We start from the raw sequence: 13,776 nt of genomic DNA, 5'->3' as shown, positions 1-13,776 counted from the left end.
TCCAAAGGTGTGTTGTTCTGTTTGGCCTTCATTTCTCGGTTTTTGCATGGTTTGATATTTAAAGGGTCACAAAACCACCAAAACACATTTTTTGAGATGTTGACATTCATATGTGTGTCCCACGTTGCTAAAAGCACTATTAGGACACATATATTTCACAAAAAAAGAAAACTGGTTGTTTTAAGCAAATTCGTTTTTCCAGTTTCAAAAGATAATTTGAAGCTGTGTCACGGCCATGAGATCATTGTGTAAAATCCAGCGTAGAGATTGGCTGTCTGTACCGGACGGTACAGCGTGACCACTTTGAGGGTTCAGCATTAATTCATAAGAAAGACTTGGTTCGGACCAATCAGCACGCTCTATTGTGAATGAGGTGCAACTTTATTAGTGTGCATGATAGACAGTGCATCTGGAAAGTATTTATAGCGCTTCACTTTTTCCATTGTTTTATGTTACAGCCTTATTCCAAAATGGATTAAATTCATTTATTTCCTAAAAATTCTACACAAAATACCCCATAATGACAATGTGACAAAAGATTTGTTAAAATTGTTGCAAATTTATTAAAAAACTTCATAAAAAAAAATCACATGTACATAAGTATTCACAGCCTTTGCTCAATACTTTGTTGATGCGCCTTTGGCAGCAATTACAGCCTCAAGTCTTTTTTTAATATGATGCCACAAGCTTGGCACACCTGTCTTTGGGAATTTTTGCCTATTCCTCTTTCTTTGCAGCACCTCTCAAGCTCTATCAGGCTGGATGGGAAGCGACGGTGTACAGCCATTTTCAGATCTCTCCAGAGATGTTTAATAGGATTTAGGTCTGGGCTCTGTCAAGGCCACTCAAGGATATTCACAGAGTTGTTGTGAAGCCACTCCATTGATATTTTAGTGGTGTGCTTTGGGTCAATGTCCTGCTGGAAGATGAGCCGTCGCCCCAGTCTAAGATCAAGAGCACTCTGAAGCAGGTTTTCATTCAGGATGTCTCTGTACATTGCTGCATTCATCTTTCCCTCTATCCTGACTAGACTTCCATTTCCTGCTGCTGAAAACCATCTCCACAACATGATGCTGCCACCACCATGCTTCACTGTAGGGATGGTACTAGCCTGGTGATGAGAGGTGCCTAGTTTTCTCCAAATGAAACGTCTGGCATTCACTTCAAAGAGTTCAAGTTTAGTCTCATCAGACCAGAGAATTTTGTTTCTTAGGGTCTGAGAGTCCTTCAGATGCCTTTTGGCAAATTCCAGGCGGGGAGTGGCTTCCGTCTGGCAACTCTATCATACAGGCCTGATTGGTGGATTACTGCACAGATGGTTGTCCTTTTGTAAGGTCCTCCTCTCTCCACAGAAGAACGCTGGAGCTCAGACAGAGTGACCATCGGGTTAATGATCACCTCCCTGACTAAGGCTCTTCTCCCTCGATCACTCAGCTTAGATGGCCGGCCAGCTCTAGGAAGAGTCTTGGTAGTTTCAACATCTTCTACTTACGGATGATTGAGGCCACTATGCTCATTGGAACTTTCAGAGCAGCAGGACTTTTTCTGTAACCCCCCCAAGCCTTGTGCCTCAAGATAATCCTGTCTCGGAGGTCTAAAGACAATTTCTTTGTCTTCAGGCTTGGTTTGTGTTTGACATGAACTGTCAATCCAGGGACCATATTGATCTTATTCTAAAATGCGGAAGTGCGGCCGTTTTCGCGATTGTCTTAGAACTTCCGATTCAGTCGCCTATGGGAAAAATGACTAGGAATAATAAACGACAGAAAACGGTCAAACTACTTGCTCTACAAACAAATGTTTGCACGACTATACAGACCAAGTTGAATAATATAACAAGAAAATATCAAATTACAACATCAAGAAGCGTAATGAGCAGTTTTTAATGTCTAAAAATGAATGAAAGTGAATGAGACAGGAAATCTCGAGCCAAAAAGATTCAAATGGCAGCGCTCGCTCGTCAGCTGAGAATAAGGTCAATATAGACAGGTGTATGCCTTTTCAAATCATGTCCAATCAACTGAATTTACCACAGGTGAACTCCAATTAAGCTGCTGAAACTTCTCAAGAATGATCAGTGGAAACAGTATGTACCTGAGCTCAAGTTAGAGCTGTTATAAATTATAATATTAAGAATAAATTTATTTTGTATTATAAGTTTGTGTAGTATTACAAATGTGTTTAATTATGCAGCTGTAATCTTTTTTTTCTAATTTTATTTTTTTTCTTGACATATTAAGAGTGGTTTTTATAGTCTGATTATCACTCCATAATTCAGAAAACAGTTGAAGCAGCTAGGGGGGAAAAATTTTTGTTCAAGCAAATATTTAATATGAACAATCCCTTCTCGAATATTTTCTCAGAATACAGACACAAAAACATTAGTTTGGTGTAAATATGTGTTTCAAAAGAGAAAATTTATGTAAAAAAAATATATTTTGTGAAAATGGCCTTTAAAAACATTAAATCTACAAACACAAATTGATAAAGTGCTATAAAAGAAACTCATTAACATGTATTTTGGATGCTTTCTTGATACTAGAAAAAACACACACTATTAAACAGCCAAAAAAAGTCAATTTACAGCTTCATAAAATAGCCTTTGTGTTTGTTGTGTCTCGGCATAAGTTATTGTTTGTTTGAATAAAAAGTCTGCCAAGATAAAGTAGTTTTGGATTAATCAAGTGATCTGGAATTTAAATTAAACATTTAAGCACTTATCATATATTTTGTGTAAATGTGTACAATTATTTTTAAAAAAAAGAAAGTGCACCTTTAATAACAGAATTTGCTTTCTTTTGCCATGTTGGGTCATATAAAGCTATTGGAGATGCATAATTTGAGATTCTTGTCTTTTAATTATTTGTGTATTACCTATATTTATTTTAATTGCTGCAGTTTTATATGTATTATTATATGTTACTGATATAATGTTGCAGATAAATATTACATAATTTGAATGAGCATCATTTAGTGAGTAGACTGAAAGAGAGTATTATGCTATTATTTATTCAGTATTTGTTTTGGTAAAATAATCAATATACCGTAAAGCACAAATGTACAGCCAGAGCATGTTTGTGAGTTCAGAAAAATGATTTTAAACGTATCTCCATCAAACAAACAAATGAAAACACGATGACATGAATTGCTCTCATTTCTGCAGTCGACGTCTATCTCAGTCTTCCTCCCATCTTGCCTTTGCCGCGTCCTTTGGCACTAAAAGATAGACAAAGCAAGAGTTTGAAAATAGGTCCAGGCTTTTAAACTGAATGTTATTTAACACCCTAGTGACATTTTTAGGCTTGTGCTTTTTTACCTCTGGTGATCCTTGACGCGGCAAAGCAGCTGATTTATCTGCGAGAGAGAAATAGCTACTAACAGTGATAATGAACGCGGCACATTTACCTCAGAACAAACTCTAGCTCTTCAAAGTCAACTGCGTTTAACTGTCAAACGATCGGGGAAAATTTCATAAAGCCTCATTAGCGACGTAAAGTAAGTTGAAGAAGTTTAGATATCACTTACGTCATATTTCTGCCGTTTCAGTTTATCGTTCAGATCGTATTTTTCTGCTTCCAGCGTCATCAGCCACTGCCACAGCTCAGTAGCTTTATCCCTGCAACGAGAGACAGGAAAGAGGTACGTTTTTATTCATCCATCCATCCATCCATCCATTCTATTTGGTGTTTTCGCTGTTATGTTGTTAACCCAGGTCAGTATATTTTAAATAGAATGTTCTCGAAACGTTCTTTAAGGCTCGTTGCAAAATATCTACCCTGCAACCACTGATATTTACATTAGGTGTTGCACAGGTCATTAAAAGGAATACGTCAATAGAGCCGCCATTTTAGTACAGGGTAGTGCTCCTCTGAAATGAATGTGGGACCAAGGTGGCCTGGAAGACTGGCCGTCCCGAGATAAATACACATATATCTATGATCGGGAGTTTTCCCTGTAGTCAGTACGACATTTTTTTTTTTAATTACGGAAATTATAATTTTACATTACTTTTCAACATCAATGGATAAGTGACCGCACAGGCATTGCCGACAAAGAGCATGTAATTATCAGTTGCGGCTCTAGAGAAGTCAACAAGCTTGGACCCCCTAATTGTGAACGAATATTTTTGTGACCCACCCAGTCACTCTGGTCTACACCACCACTGGTGATTGTGTGCATGGAAATGTATTATTCTCCCTCCTTGTTACATTTGATTGGAAACACACCCGCTTTCACTCCTAATTCTAATGGAGGGAGCGATTTGCTTGTGAATGAATCTCCGTTATGAATGACTCCTTCACTTAGCCGACATTAATACTACAAGTTTCTGACACCGTATTTTATTTACAATGTTTGCTGATTTTATTCAATCAAACTAGCATCAGCTTAGTATTTAGTGCGAGTTGGTGCTACTTTCCTTGTGATCAGTGCACTAAGGGACTGTATTATCAGTACTTGTTGAGCACAAAAGTTCGTAACACGAAATCTTACATATGAAATGTTCTGCCTTTATGCTTTGTTTTCTTTGTTTGCTCGTTACTACACCCATACACATCGCTAAAGTCTGGCATCTTCAGATTGGCTTTAGGCTTGACTAGTGCAGTTGAATGACTTTTATTCTGCAGCCCTGTATAATTATGGCGGCGCTATTGATATGCGATATTTAGTGTATATATATCTATGCCCTGCAACATTCTTGGAAGAATGTCTAAACACTGGTAACACTTTATAATAACTGTACACTATGAGTAATTTATTAAGCATTAGCAAGTAGTTAATTAATCATTTGTAAACATTAACTCGACAATAATAGACATTAGTAAGCAGTTCATTACTACAGCTACAAATGTAGTATTCTTGACTTATCACATGACATGTATTAGAGACATTTTACCAGAAACATACATTATCTGTCCCTTAAATAAATACAGTAAATAAAAAGTGTTTAATCCCAAAAATCTCTAAAATGGACTGACGGTTGATTTCTGTGAGTTGGTCTGTAAAGAAATAGGTCATTCGTTTGGTTTTCAGATTTTTTTTCTTTACTCAAAACACTTGAAAATTTATAAACCTTGTCCTTATCCTCAGCCCGATTGAACCTACAGCTTTAATAGTTTTGTTATGCTAAAAACTGTTATTTAGATAAACAATACTTCAGAAATAGCAAGTTTAAGCTGTTATCATTCTCATCAAAAAACATGAAATTATAAATACATTCTACAAATACAGTGTTTCCTCTATTGAAGAATAGAGGAATGGAAGAATGAATGTAGCTTAAACCATGAAATAAATACTATTTTACAATTGTCCCCATGTTTCATTAAATTTGCATTAAATTTAACATAAAATGTGTGCAATAAACCTTTAAGGCTATGACTCAGAAGCAGAGATTGGTGTGCTCCAGTTTCCCCCACAGTCCAAAGACTTGCGTTATAGGTAAATTGGATGGACTAAATTGTCCGTAGTGTATGAATGTGTGGATGTTTCACAGAGATGGGTTGCGGCTGGAAGGGCATCCGCTGCGTAAAAAACGTGCTGGATAAGTTGGCGGTTCATTCTGCTGTGGCGATCCCGGATTAATAAAGGGACTAAGCCGAAAAGAAAATGAATGAATGATACATTTTTAAATTGGGCTCATTACTTTCATTTTAATGCATTTTGTGGTGCGATCTATTATTTCTTGTCATTGCGCAATTTGCACGCCTTTTTAATTTAATCAATCTTTTTCTTTTCAGCCTCTGATCACACATTGTATGTAGGCTTGTTTATTAAGCTTACCATGGTAACGGCAAGAATGAGGAACTTGGATGAGACAGAATCAGTGATGTAAACATGACCAATGTCATGATTAATAATAAGACTAAAATAATAGACTTAAATGTAATAAGTAATAGTAAAGTAATAGACTAAAATGCGCTTTGGTCGACCAGATCACAGCTAAACGAGACACATTTCTGTTCAGATCTGGCATTTAAATGGGGTTGAAGTCTTTTGTCCACTTTTGACCACGCTGTACTTTCACGCTTCTCTGATCTTTCAATCTAATACTGTAAAAAAAAAAAAAATTTACACGTAGTGAAATTAAAACAGGTAGCAGTAATGAATACTTTTTACTTAAGTACATATTTCAGCCCGTAATTCTTTACTTTTACTGAAATACAAAAGTGTGGTGAGTACTTCTACTTTTACCAGAGTCGTTTTAAACATGAGTATCTGTACTTCTACTTGTGTAAAGGATGTGTGTACTTTTGCCATCTCTGCTCAGAAGTGATGGAGGAGAAGCTGACAATGATCAAGGATGTGCCTATCATCGAATTGTATAGTTTTATGCTTTTTTGTATGATTTTTTGAAGACGAAAAGCTTTAAAATCAGGCTTTGTCACATTTTTAAAGTAAAAAAAGTACATTTCTGGAAGAATGTCCCATTAGGCTACCTTATGTACCTAATGATTCATTTCTCACTACTTACAGTTTTTCTCAGTGGCTTTGGTGCATTTCTCACAACACTAGTGCATTTCTGCACAACAGTTAATGCATTTCTCAAAACAATTATTACAAACTGCAAAACCTAGTTCATTACCCTCAAAAGTGTGTCACATGCTCAAATTGGATAGCTCATTCCTCAAAAGCAAGTATTGATTCTAATGAAAGTGTCAGTGTCATCAAGATAAAAAAAAGTCCTGACACCTTTGTTTACGAACAAGATAGTCAAATGGCTGTGTCATGCTTTCATTATGACAGTTTGACAGTTTTCAAACAATATTGCAGTACATATTGGAACTGAATCTACAACATACACAGGTCTGTAAATCATTCATCAAATTGTTCAATTTTGAAGTCATTTTCAGGAAAATAAAGATTTATATATTTTTTAATTTCTCAAAAGATTTTGACAACTGGTTCAACATTTGACTCAAGTAATGAAATGAGGACTATTAGTTTTATATGGAATGACTATTCAGCATTTACAAGTTTAGTTCATTTTGACTGACATGACATAAGCAAATAATAATGTTATAAAGCAGCAGAGAGTTGTATGAAAGCAATTGATGCATGTCCAAAAGCATTTGCAATTTGTTGGAAGGAATGAGAAACTGCTACTATTATGTGCATAAATTATCTGATGTGCAAATGTAAATAGTGTTGTGAGAAATACACCAAAGCGACTTGAGAAAAACTGTAGCTGGTGGTTTTTCATTAATGATCATTAAACTATTGAAATTAACACGTATATTTTTTATTTAGGCATTAAGGGCGTACTCACACTATGTACAGTTGCCTTGAAGTGGGCCAGAGCACAAGAGAACAGCTGCTTTAGAACTTCAAATGTTCAACAACCCTAACAGTATTGTATGTCGTAACAATAAAAATGAAAAAAATTACATACTCAGACGAGGATCAAACCCGGGTCGGCAGCGTCGTATTCTAACGTGCTAACCAGTGGACCACAACAGTTGTATATTTGGTGGTGACTCATCTGAGTTATATAATCATTAACCTGCAGGCTGGTTGTATATAAAAAGAGCAGTGCTGCGGTAAAATAAGGAATAAGAAGACTGTGGTCAAGTAAATAAATAAATTGATTTAAAAAGTGTGACTGCTGAGAGCAAAAAATTCTGGAGCTAGGGACACCGGCCCTCGTGGCCAAAAAACGGACCGGCCCACCGGGAATTTTCCTGGTCCTCCCGATTAGCCAATCCGGGCCTGCTTTTCCCCCACCCATCTTAGAAAAAAGGTGCAGCTTAGAGGTTTGCGTCTTTAATAATTTACAACACTTTGTGTTCATTGAACAGTAAGAATGATTAATAAATCCATATGAAGCAGTCGCTTTAAAGTCAAGACTCATCTTTAGTTTGGGGCTCAAGTGCACTTTGCACTCACACACTCACACACTACAAGCGTACCGCGCCTGAGCCCATCTCTTCCAAAGGGCCAGGGCCGGCCAAGTGTATTACGCCTGAGCCCAATTCAGAGCACTCACACTTCTCAAACCATCCGGGAAATGGGCCCAGGCACGGTTCGGATAGCATAATGTAAGTACTTCCTAAGTAGCAGTTACTTTGTATGTTACAACACAACTTCATGCAGTTTTGTAAACTAATTTAAAGTGAGGGCTACCTAAGCTTTATAAATCCCTTAAAAATGGCAATAAAAGAAAAAAAGGAAATGAATGACAGAGTGATTCATAACATATACACTGCTCAAAAAAAGGGAACACTTGTCAAGTGTTTTTTATTTTTATTTTCCTTGAGCAGTATATAAAGTTGAGGGCAAAATATCACCTCTGGAACAGATTATGTTTAATTCCGTGTAAATGCTACCAATGTGAGCTTGAATACCGTTTCACGTGACATTTAATGCCTTACTGAAAGCAGCAGCAGATAGTTTACCTCAGATCTTGAAAATAAAATAACTAGCGAAAGGTTTGAAAATGAAAGTTGGAACTGTGCAAACCAACAGCATTAGTCACCCAGCCTATGCACTTTAAATAATATCTAAGAAGTTAAATATGTATTATTAGATTATAACCCCTACCATTTTGTTGGGAGTGCAGTTGCTGGTATTTAAATGTTTCTGGTGTGTCACTTTTTTACACAGTGTTAGTCTGCTATTTATAATTTAATTATAAATTATTATTAAAATTTAAAATCTACATTACTTACAAAAATATATTTTTAAAGACACTATAGTGATGTCGACAATGGCGAGTATACTTATCATACTTGAGTTTGTCGTCACTCAGATGGTCAATGTTCAGTGGTTTGCGACGGTCAGCCAGGATCTTCTTCTTCTTCTCTCTTTCGGTCTGTTTCTTGGCACCTTTGCGTCCCTCACCCTTTAATAGAGCAATAATTAAAGTATTAATAAAACATGTTTTCAGACATTCTGTATGAAAAAAACACTAACCTTTTGCTGTATTCCTCCATACTGATGGGTCATGTTAGTGAGAGCTTTCTTCTTTTTGGCATCTTCATCGTGCTTCTTTCTCTGCTCTTCCTGCTCCTTCCTCTCTCTTTCTTCCTGTCAACAATTTACATGGATTAGTTTAGTGAGGAATCAATGAAAAATTAATCAAAAATGTTTTGTAGAAAGGATTTGTTTGGCTAAATGAGGGTTTATCTTCAACAAAGCTCAATCAGGACTTCTGTCTAGTTTGGAGTCATTGTTATGACAATGTTGATAGTCAGAATTTGACAGAACCTTACAGCGAGTCTGGCTTGACGCTCTTTCTCTCTCTCAGCTCTTACTCGCTGCTGTTCGGCCCTTTCTGCTCGCCTCTTTTCCTGTTAATACAAATGTTAACTTTTAAACACTTGGCAGGCACATTTATCCAAAGCAATGCGCAAATGAGATTAGATAGAATTAAAATAATTAAATGTAAAAATGTGAATAATGTGTGAATCATGGCTTCCGTAATTACTCGTTACCACGTTTGTTAACTAAAGGGGTGCTCCACTATAATGTCATATTTTAAAATTTGTGGCTTTGTGAACATGAACAATATCTCTAAATGTAATATGCTCAAAGTTCAATGCAAAGGTAGATGGTGGCTTAGAAAAGCCTACAGCGAACGAAATTCAGTGGCTACAAAAAAAAATAAAAATATATATATATATCCAGGCTACTGAGGTCACAAGGGCTTCCAGTTACGTGCATTCACCACATGCACACACCCTATAACGTTATAGCAGAGAAAGCTAAAATGCTGTCCAAATGCTGCTATTTCCACAGAGCTCATCCTGTTTCTGTATTTGGTCTTCCAAATTACACGACACAAAGAGAGACGTGCTAACAGTTTAATTTTAATTATGTTCCAGAGAATTATAAAAAAAATATATAGCTAGCATTTGACAAAAGACAGCTTTCAGAATCTCTCCCAAAATCTCTATTTTTATATGTTAAAACTGATCAACTACATGCACAGTTTCTAGCGTTAATAATATGTTATAGCAAGGATGTAAACAATGGGAAATGCTGTTTGGCACCGCTAACAATTTAGCTACAAATTCATATTTACCAGTCAAACCACTGTAAGCACCCACAATCTTCAGCAGCGCTGCAGTGTCTCTCTATGCGGCCGCTTTTTTCTATGCATACTACAGTACATCTCAAAAAACAAACTCGCAAATGATTTGTGTGATACGTGATACGATTTTATAATACTTACAAATGCTTATTCCAAAAATATGTGAAAGACACTTGTCAGATATTATTTAAGAGAGCAGGTGTGAGGTTCAGCTGTGTGCTCTTGATTTTCTGTCTGATTCAGGCAAACTGATACTGCTGTTTGTGCAAAAGCTTGTGCTTGTAGGGGCTTGACGTGGTGACGTGGAGCCAATCCCTGAATTACAGCACATTATATTAGCTGACCAATCAGAGCCTCTTGAGGCAGGCCTTTCAGAGGAACTCGGAAATATGACAGATTTTCATGTTGGCTGAGTAGCTGTGTATAATCAAAGTAAGATTTATGAAAAAGTAACGTGATTTTGTGAAGCATGAGCACACATTGCTTTGCATCCTATCAACACAATCAAGCCTTAAAAATACAATGTGGACCACCCCGTTAATCGCATGTAAATAACATGAACTCATGACCTGTTAAAGTATTAATATGTCATGAATTTACTTAAAGGGGCACATTATTATTAACTGACTACTCATTACTTCATTTGTTTAAACTGTCATTATGATGTAGCCAGAACACTTTTCTATTGTTTTTCAATGTAAACATGCACTAGACAGATGGAACACAGGAGTTAGTGAGTTAATACATTAATGAACAAACATGTACAGCAAGTGACTCATGTTGTAGTTAAAGTTAGTTCCTCATTAGCACATGCCTTGACTCATGATTAGTTTATAATGAATTAGCATTTCATTTACAAATTAATTCATAAGTATTCAAGTACTGTTATTGTAAAGTATTATAGATAGATAGAGACAGACAGACAGACAGACAGATAGATAGATAGATAGATAGATAGATAGATAGATAGATAGATAGATAGATAGATGTATGCAAAGAGAACATGTTGATTATGTCAGTCTCTTGATTACTCACAAAACTTGTTTTCACCTCATGTAAATAAATTGATTGTGGAGGGCATTTAGACAAATTCCACAGGTTTGTGGTAAAAGCGGTGCACATTCTGCATCGTTCCCATGTGCCAAAGTTTACAATAATAACAAACCTTTAAAAATAACAAAAGCGAACAACCTGTGCTTCTATCGTATGTCTTTGTGAACTTGAGCACGTCAAAAAGAGAAGGAAACCTTTCTTGCTTTACAAACATAAAAACTATAGCCAAACTATAGAGTACAAAATGTCTAGTTTTACATGAACCAGTTCAAATGGAACGAATATTTTTATGAGATTACTTTATCTTTAAGAAACATGCAACTTTAATAAGCCAATAAACAAAGAAAGCATTGGTTCATCAATATATTATTATAACTTTGACAAGCTTTACTTGCACCTGAACGTTATTAGTCTTTGTAAATCATTAAAGGCTCATTATTATGAATTTAATACTTTAATAATAGAGATTTGAGTGCCAGTGGAGCAGGAATTTCTTTAGTTGAGAGCAGCTCTGCTTTTTATAGTACTTTACAACATTGGTCAATGTCATGATTGACCTTGACAATTTGGTTTGACTGAATAAATGTGTCACATGACATTATTTTTGTCTTTTTTCAATACTTGTCACTTTTCTCTTTCACTGTCTGCACAAGTAGGACTTTTATTTTGAAATATTTTTATTGTGGGCTGAAAAAGAAAGAAGGTGATTGATGACTTCTTTGCTTTTTACAAAGAAGTAAACACTCACGATTCTGTTGACCAGAGCAATGAGTTCCTCTTCATCTTTCTGTCTCTGGAGGAAATGAGCCTCTATAAGAGACTGCAGTTCTGTTAAATCCTTTTCCTGACGCTTTTTTTGGATGTCCTATACACACACAAACACACACACAATACATGTTATAATCAGTTTAAAAACGTAAAATGTGTGTTTGTGTTTAGAAGAAGTGTATCACAGAAAAAAAACTCTCAGACTCACATCAAAATCTACTTTATCCCCCTCAGGGATTTTTGGTGCTTGGATATTTGATAGATACCTGAAGATAAAACATTAAGACATTTATAATATTGTAAAAAGTGAATAAAGGATTATGTAAACAGGAGGATAAGGAAACTTACTTTGGTTTAGACTTTGACTCATCCACTATAATTGGAAAGAGCAAGAGATGTTTTTAATAGCAGATGAGCAGAATAAATAATTCAAATAGTTCAAATAATTTAAAAACTAAGCAAAAAGTGCAAACTTTGCTCAGATAAATAACCAGTAAAAGAAATGACACCACTGTGTATTTGCTGCTTGCTTGTTGGTAATTATACTTGGTACAAAAATATATCAGGATTAATTATGATTATAATAAATAAACGAGTCTGGATCTAATTGATTTTTATATGAATTTTTACATTTACATTTTTTTTTTTAGATTTTCTTGAGAAAGTCTTATTTGTTTTTTTTTCAGTTAGAATTAAAGCAGTTATTAATTTTTTATAACTATTTGAAAGCCAAAATTATTAGCCCCTTTAAGCTTTTTTTTTTTCTCGATAGGCTACAGAACAAACCATCATTATAATATAACTTGCCTAATTACCTGCCTAGTTAACCTAAATAACCCTGAACCTTTAAATGTCACCTTAAGCTGTATAGAAGTGTCTTGAAAAATATCTAGTCAAATATTATTTACTTTCATCATGGCTACATAAATTAGATAAAATAAATTAGTTATTAGAAATGAGTTATTAAAACTATTATGTTTAGAAATGTGTTGAAAGAATCTCTTCGTTTAGCAGAAATTGGGGGTAAAAAATAAACAGGGGGGCTAATAATTCTGGGGGGATAATATATATATAATATATATAAAATTATTCTGTTCATCAAGGTGGACTTCATTAAATGTAAAAAAAGTGAAATAGTTATTGATTAAGAAAGTATTGATTAAGGAAGAAAGTAGTTACTCATACAAAAAGGTTTTTGAGGGTTTTTAATATAAACATGTAATAACGCAACAATGCAACGCAACTTAAATTTATTTAATAAACATTAGTCATGTTAGTCTTAACCTATAATAGTGCAACTTAAATAAGTGGTGGCACATATTTACAAATCAAAGACAGTTTGTAATACTGTACCTTCCTCCCTTTTGCAAAACATACAGAAAAAAACATACAGAAAAAAAGAGTAAAGGTGATAAAACAATGTATAAGATTAATGAGAAAATTCAATGTATGTGCAAACCTGTAAATAAACAGGTGAGTGATACTTACTGAACTGCCTCATCCATCACATCTTCAGTATCAGACATGACTGAAACAAAAAGTGAATTATTATCTAAAATATTATATTATAATTATAATTGTTCCTATAAGGAGATAATCTGCTGAAACTATGAAAATATCTATAAATAAATATGCAGAAATAGATTAATCTGTAAACCCTTACCTGTGTAGTGTGTTAATGTCAGAGATGGAGAAGCTCTGTGTTTAGAGTGCAGCGGCCCTCAGTTTCATTACTAACATACTCACACACCACGTGACCACAATGCCTTTTCATTGGCGTGTACCTAAAGCATTTGTCTATTGTTAGCCGGTCAGATGCATTTCAGTGAAGATCTAAAACCAACCATTCTCTTTGACCCGCTCGCAGTCGCTCTGTGAAACTCAATACATCGAGAGAAAGAAGCAAACGGCTTGTATCCAATGACAGT

At 35.2% G+C, this 13,776-nt stretch overlaps 1 protein-coding gene across 2 annotated transcripts; it reads right to left on the bottom strand.

Moving 5' to 3' along the window:
• Positions 1 to 2,988: 2,988 nt before the first annotated feature.
• Positions 2,989 to 13,564, bottom strand: tnnt2d (troponin T2d, cardiac). 2 transcript variants are annotated; one of them, NM_001025179.1, is given in 12 exon segments: positions 2,989 to 3,216; positions 3,317 to 3,354; positions 3,526 to 3,616; positions 8,724 to 8,836; positions 8,908 to 9,021; positions 9,207 to 9,284; positions 11,829 to 11,945; positions 12,057 to 12,114; positions 12,197 to 12,221; positions 13,202 to 13,209; positions 13,337 to 13,376; positions 13,512 to 13,550. In NM_001025179.1, coding segments are annotated over 11 exon segments (726 nt in total). In that variant the 5' UTR covers positions 13,375 to 13,376; positions 13,512 to 13,550; the 3' UTR covers positions 2,989 to 3,170.
• Between the last annotated feature and the right edge of the window lie 212 nt (positions 13,565 to 13,776).

This window comes from Danio rerio, chromosome 25 (assembly GCF_049306965.1).
Source record: "Danio rerio strain Tuebingen ecotype United States chromosome 25, GRCz12tu, whole genome shotgun sequence".
Taxonomy (NCBI): domain Eukaryota; kingdom Metazoa; phylum Chordata; class Actinopteri; order Cypriniformes; family Danionidae; genus Danio; species Danio rerio.
This window is presented reverse-complemented; position numbering and strand designations above follow the sequence as displayed.